The sequence below is a fragment of the Otolemur garnettii genome, unplaced genomic scaffold, assembly GCF_000181295.1.
Source record: "Otolemur garnettii isolate 467f Iridium unplaced genomic scaffold, OtoGar3 scaffold00307, whole genome shotgun sequence".
NCBI lineage: Eukaryota > Metazoa > Chordata > Mammalia > Primates > Galagidae > Otolemur > Otolemur garnettii.
In genome coordinates, this window is record NW_003852702.1 from 454,080 (window position 1) to 460,316 (window position 6,237).

The following is a 6,237-nucleotide window of genomic DNA, read 5'->3' on the forward strand; positions in this document are numbered from 1 at the left end:
TCAAGACAACCACTGCTTTTTCTGGAATCAAAGAATAGTCATGAACATCCTGTTAATACTAAAGCCTTCTCTTGATTTTCCAGGATGGCAATATGAAGCATTTAAATCTCAGAGAAGGATGTTCCTCACATTCTTTCAAGTTTTCACTTCTGTTACTCAAGGCTTTCAATTATATAACAATATGAGGTACCTAGTAAAAATGTCTAGATTAACATAATTTAATTCAATATAAATATGTTCAACAGGGTCTCCTAGAATCGAATTTTGTTATTGTATTTTCAATTGGAAAATGTTAATAAATCAAGAACTGAAGATGCACAACAGGCAAATGAGATAAAATTAAATCATGTCCTATTGTTTTTAAAAATGGTAAACTTATGCTAATAGTTACAGAAATGTAGCCATTATGTTTGTAGCCACACTTCTGAATGCAATTACATGCAATTTCTACCATCATGCTGGGAAAATGGTACTTAAAGAGAAATCTTTTTTAAAAAAAATCAAATGAAAGAAACCGCATGAGCCCACAGACAATTATAGCATTTGTATTTTCAAGAAAAGAAAAATTTCTTGCAGGCTGTGATGGCTCAAGCTTAGCACTTTGAGAGGCCAATACCAGAGGATCTCTTGTGGCCAGGAATTTGAGACCAGTCTGGGCAAGAGGGAAACCTTGTTTCTATAAAAATTCAAAAATTATCTGGGTGTGGTAGCTTGCCTCCATAGTATGAGCTTCTAGAGCTACTAGGATTGCTTGGGTCCAGAAATGTGATGTTATAGTGAATTGTGATAACACTACTGCATTCAAGCCTGAGTGACAGAGAAAGACCCTGTCTCAAAAAAAAAAAAAAAAAACTTTTTTAATTTAAAATGAAAGAATAAAAAACTTTGTCCTTTGTAAATTCTATGAACTAAAACTAAAATACAGTTTATGACAGTTTTGTAGGATCAAAAAGGTCTGAGGGATTAAAGAAATAAAATGACAGAGTTTTAAAATATCTATATTGTTATATATCTTAATGGATGCCTGTGACCTCAGGCTTCTGAATTCCTATCTATAGAAAAAGAATAATAATCTAATTAAGAGGAATTAACTAATGAAAACACATTCCTAAAATGAGGTTAAAATCCTTCCAAAATGCTAAAGGAGAGCTCTTAAATGGGCAGACGTAATAAAATTCTGATTGCTTCTTTGAATTACAAATTTGTGTATATTTTTTATTTTTCATTGAATAAGTACAACCAATTTAAAAGTATAAAGACAGTACAAATGCATTTCAAAATGGCAAATTATAAAGTGCACTGCCAAAGTGCTATAATTATTCTTATCCCCAAGTATCCATATGTAAACAGTACTGAGTTACAATATTTGAAAGCAAATAATGGTGTTTGCTAGCAGAACTACATGGTGAAAAACTTTAGAAAAGTAGTACTTCTCCTTAGCATCTTATATAAAATATCCCCAATATTATCTGTTTCATATACAATCACATTGTCATCTGAATCCAGAAAATAACTTCTCAGTGCACATACAGACTTGCAATAATACAGTGACTGGAAAATGAGCGTTGAGAAGAATGACTGAGAGACAGTGACCACAAAAGAGACTTCATTAATTAAAAAATAAATAAAAAGTGATGCATGGCAAGGATTAGTGCACACATGCAAGAAAATATCAAGTGGAGAGGAAGCAGAGAAAGCAGAATGTAACAGGCATCAATTAAGGTGGAAAAGAGCAAATGGTTAAAAACACAATGGTCATTGATGTGGAAGAGTAGAAAAGATGTAGAAATATTCTCTCCTTTTAATGAATTATATATACACACATAATTAATAGTTACAAGTGAAATTCATTTAGAATTTGAGTTATTAAATTTTGATATGAACTATAGTTTAGATTTTGCCACAACTACGTACATACCTCACAGGATTATGAGTATTAAATATGATAGTTGTAAAAGGTGCTACAGAAAGTATAAAATGCAACACACATACTCATGTAAGATAGACGGTTATTTACTAGAAACGTAGACAAAAACCTCTGGGAGTGGACCAGCAAAGAGCTCTCCAGGGCATAAAGGGGAAGAAAATCTCACTCTTGTCCATTTCTAGGTTCCCTTGGAACATTAGGCTCTACAGCACCTGCATGGGCTGGTTTTCAACGCAGAGCAAAAACATTAGCAAACTAATCTAATGGACATGTGCACAATGTCACACAAGAATTATGGGGAGAAAAATCCTTTCTAATGTATGGAATCAATAAGTTTCCTTCCCCACTTTTTAACTTTCACAAATGCTTATTGCCTGCAAAAGTGTCATAAAGAATTATGCTAATTTCTCTCCTGTACGGAAGGAAGATAAGGGGCAGTAAAGGTAACAAAGATTCACAAAAGCATGCTTGAGACATGGAAAATTTTCTCTTCAATAACAGCTATGAGATTAGAAAAATAAGTCTAAGATGTATTTACCAGATAGGTGACCATTTTACAGCTAGAAAACTGAGGCTTAGCTAGACTCAAAAACTTATTTAAGGCCACTTATTCTACACTACAAAGCCAGTATTTCACTCCAGGTCTCTGTTATGAAAAAGCCATGATATTTTCCACAACAAAACACTACCTCCCATCATAAAATTGAATGATAAATGGGATAATCAGAATGATAAATGGGTAAGAAGCACCAACCAATATTTTAGCTTTTCCTTTTAGCTCTATTACCAAATTTTAGAAGTATTTTGGCACTATATAAAATTTCCATTAGATTTTTCATGTAAAACACCAGTTCTTCAATCTCTGATCATTTAATGTTTGAAGAACTCAAAACCTTTTTCATTACATTGAAAGCACACATGCAATAATTAATCCTTGTAAAATGCCCTGAATTTTTCAAGAAAGAGTACAAACTAATGAAAACACAAAGATTAAAAGACTTTTAAAAACAATCTATTCAAACCAACTAACTTATAAATAAGGAAATTAAGGCTCAGATACGTTAAGTGACTTGCTGAGGGTCACACAACTGGTCAGTTTCAGACTTATGATCAGAATTTCAATCTCCAAACTTGTAGTCCAGAGCTGTGTTCTTTTGAAAACCAATAATAAATAACTGCATTTAAACAGTCACTCCAGAATATCCTCAAAATCGGTTATAATAAAAGTAACCCACATGGTGAGGAATGTTGTTTCACACCAAAAATGAACTTCCAGTCACTGTGATAAAATCTGTTTCTTTCTGAGAACCATGGGTCCCTGCTGGATTGGAGAGTCCAAACTGGGTTTCTTCCTCCTGTCCCAAGAAGTCAGAGTCAGGATGTACATTCCATTCCATTTTAGTTGGTGTCAGTAGTTCTGAGACACTGTTTTCACAAAGGGTGCTTGAAGGAGTCAGAGCATCTGTGTCCACTGTTAGCTTATTGCTGGGTGTCAAAGCCTGGGGCTCTGCACTAGAATTTTTCATAGCCCAAGAGCCCAGTGATCTCAATGGCCCCACACTTACACTTGAGACATCATCCACATCTAAGGGGCTCTGCTGAAAACCAGTAGCTGCTGTTCCAAAAAAGAGAGAGGTATCCAGATTTTGAGGAAGGTCACTGGTGGCCATCAAGGCCTCAGGGTCCATGGCCTGCCCTAAGGAATTACCATTACCAGCAGGAAGGTTCCCTGCCAGAGTTGAGCCCACAGAAGTCACATCAATGGTCAAGATTCCAGAGTTCACCAATGCTGTGTCTAGCACTGCAGCAGAACTACAATCAGGCACTTCAGAGAAGAGAGACACTATCTCTGCATCACTGAAATCATGCTGTCCCTGCAGAGTGAGTTCACTGCTGGGTGTAAGAGAATTTGCTGCTGCTAGCTGAACTAAGAGATCCTGACTGATGTTGTGCCTTTTGGCCATGTGGGTCTTCATGCTGTGCTTGGATGTGAAGAGCTTATTACAGGTGGAGACTGGGCAGCGGCTCTTCCAAGTGTCCACATCCTGCAGGTGTTTCTTGGAGTGGATGTAGAGACTACTGCGAGCGGAGAACCTGGCACAACAGCCTTCCACAGGGCACACAAAAGGCTTTGTGCCCAGGTGGGTTATGCTGTGGCCTTTCAGATGCTCAGCCCTGGTGAAAGATTTCCCACAGCCTTCCACAGGGCACATGAACCTCCGGTCATCTTCGTGCTTCCTTTTGTGCCTTAAGAGTTTGGACATGCTGGTGAAGTTCCATCCACAGCCATCAAAGTCACAAAGGAATGGCCTCTCACCGGTGTGGCTTCGCAGGTGAATTTTCAGCCTACAAGCCTTGTCATATTGTTTGCTGCAACCAGGAAAGGAGCAGGAAAAGAGTTCCTGCTCCCTGAAATGGGCACGGTTATGAGAAAACAGGGCACTCACTGTAATAAATGTCTTCTTACAGCCAGAAAATGCACACTGGTAAGGCCTCTCGGGCTCGAAGTGGCTGCGCTGATGGGTGCTGAGTTTTGCCTGTGTGGGGAAGCTCTCCTCACACACCTTGCATTTGAAGGAGTTCTCCTGCTCGTGGCCCTTCATGTGTGCTTTGAGGTTGTACACAGTGGTGAAGCTCTTGCCGCAGCCGTGCACTGGGCAGCCAAAAGGCCGCAGTTTGTCATGCGACTGCAGGTGCCTCTTGAGCTTGTAAGAGGTGGTGAAGGTCCAGCCGCAGCCACCCAGTGGGCACTTGAAGGGTCTCTGGCCCTGGCTACTTCTATGTGTCAGCAGGTGCACCTTAAGTTGGTGCTTCTTGACGAAGGTTTGCCTGCACTGTGCCTCAGGACAGAAGTATAGCATCATGCCTGGGCCAGGGCCCAGCGAACCGCGGGGACCCAGGGCAGCAGTGGTGCTCTCAGCCTCCTCTTCTGACGCCTGGGCAGGCGAGGATTCAGCCAGCTCAGCCAGTAAGAGGTCTGGAGGTGGCTCTGGGCAGTCCGGCTGCGTGATGTGTGTGGGTAACCCAGCTTGCTGGGCGATCAGACCCACAGGCTGAGAGACAGGCCCAACCTGGTGCTCCCTGGAGGGTGGCGGGGGAGTGGCCAGGGTGAGGACGCCATTCTCAAAGCACAACAGCAGGTCCTGATTGTGGATACTGACGCTGCCTGAGAAGGCTGCAGCTGGGCCAGGGTTTGGGGCGGAGATCAGGGACGGAGAGGGAACTGTGGACAGCCAGAAGGGGCCCAGCAATGGGCAGCCCGCGGGGTTCAAGCGGCTCTCTCCCCTCTGGGGCCTTAGGCCCACCTCAGCCTCGTCCCTCCACACCGACCCAGCGGCCTTACCAGCGTGTGCAGTCTCCGAGTCGCCACCCACAGCGTCAAGCGGTACCAGGAAGAAGTCATTGCCGCCGCCGCTAGAGTGATCCGGCCTCAGAGCCAACAGGCTCAAGCCAGCGCCCCCTGAGGCGGTGTAGGCCTCCCTGCGCCGTGGACAGAACCCGCCATCTTGGCGGCCCCGGAACAGCAGGAGGCGGTGCGTGGGTGCCTGGCCAGCCGGCGGGTCAGGGCCTTGGTCTACCCCGCCACCGCCCGCGGGGCTACTGCCACAGACGCCCGGTCGTGTCCCGTGAGCGGAAAGCAGCCTCGGGATTTCCATCTCAAAGTAGGTGAGGCTCAGCTGGAACCCGAGCCGCGGAGGAGGTGCGACCCCGCCTCCTGCAGCTGGCCTGAACACGTTCCTGAAAGAGAAAAAAAAAAGTGCAATGCGCAGAAACTGGCCCTATCAGATATGAAAACGTATTTAACGACACAGTGATTTAAATATTCTAGTACTGGGTCTCTGGAACAAAATAGAAAGCCCAGAAACAGAGCCCAGTATAAATGAAAATGTTCCACAATTAATATTAGTAATTAAAGACGTCTCCTTAGGTAATGGTGACATGACAGCTAATTCAGTAACGATGCTGAAATACCTCACTAGCTGTCTGCTAAAAACAATTTAAATCCATACTTTGTCGTATATACCCAAATAAACACAATCCCAGTGCTAAATGCGTTGCTTAGTATTTTTCACGGGTTAAGAAATGTCTTCTGGCTGGCTGGATTGTTGGATGAGAGGAAATTCCTGAGAGAATAAGTTGTCTTTATATGTCACCATTAACTCACCATAGCACTAGCTTTTCTACTGGAAATGTCCTACACTATCACCACCCTCTAACACCACCACCACCACCACGCCCCCACAACCCCCCAATTTCCATACTCAGAATTGTCTTGAAGGAGTTCCTGGGGAAAATTTGGCATACATTTT

At 42.7% G+C, this 6,237-nt stretch overlaps 1 protein-coding gene across 1 annotated transcript; it reads right to left on the bottom strand.

The window, feature by feature from the left end:
- Nucleotides 1-2,955: 2,955 nt before the first annotated feature.
- LOC100959000 (zinc finger X-linked protein ZXDB-like) lies at nt 2,956-5,585 on the bottom strand. Its single transcript, XM_003803453.2, has one exon. It carries the CDS (start codon nt 5,581-5,583, stop codon nt 3,181-3,183), a length of 2,403 nt encoding a protein of 800 aa, XP_003803501.1. The 5' UTR covers nt 5,584-5,585; the 3' UTR covers nt 2,956-3,180.
- Nucleotides 5,586-6,237: the final 652 nt, after the last annotated feature.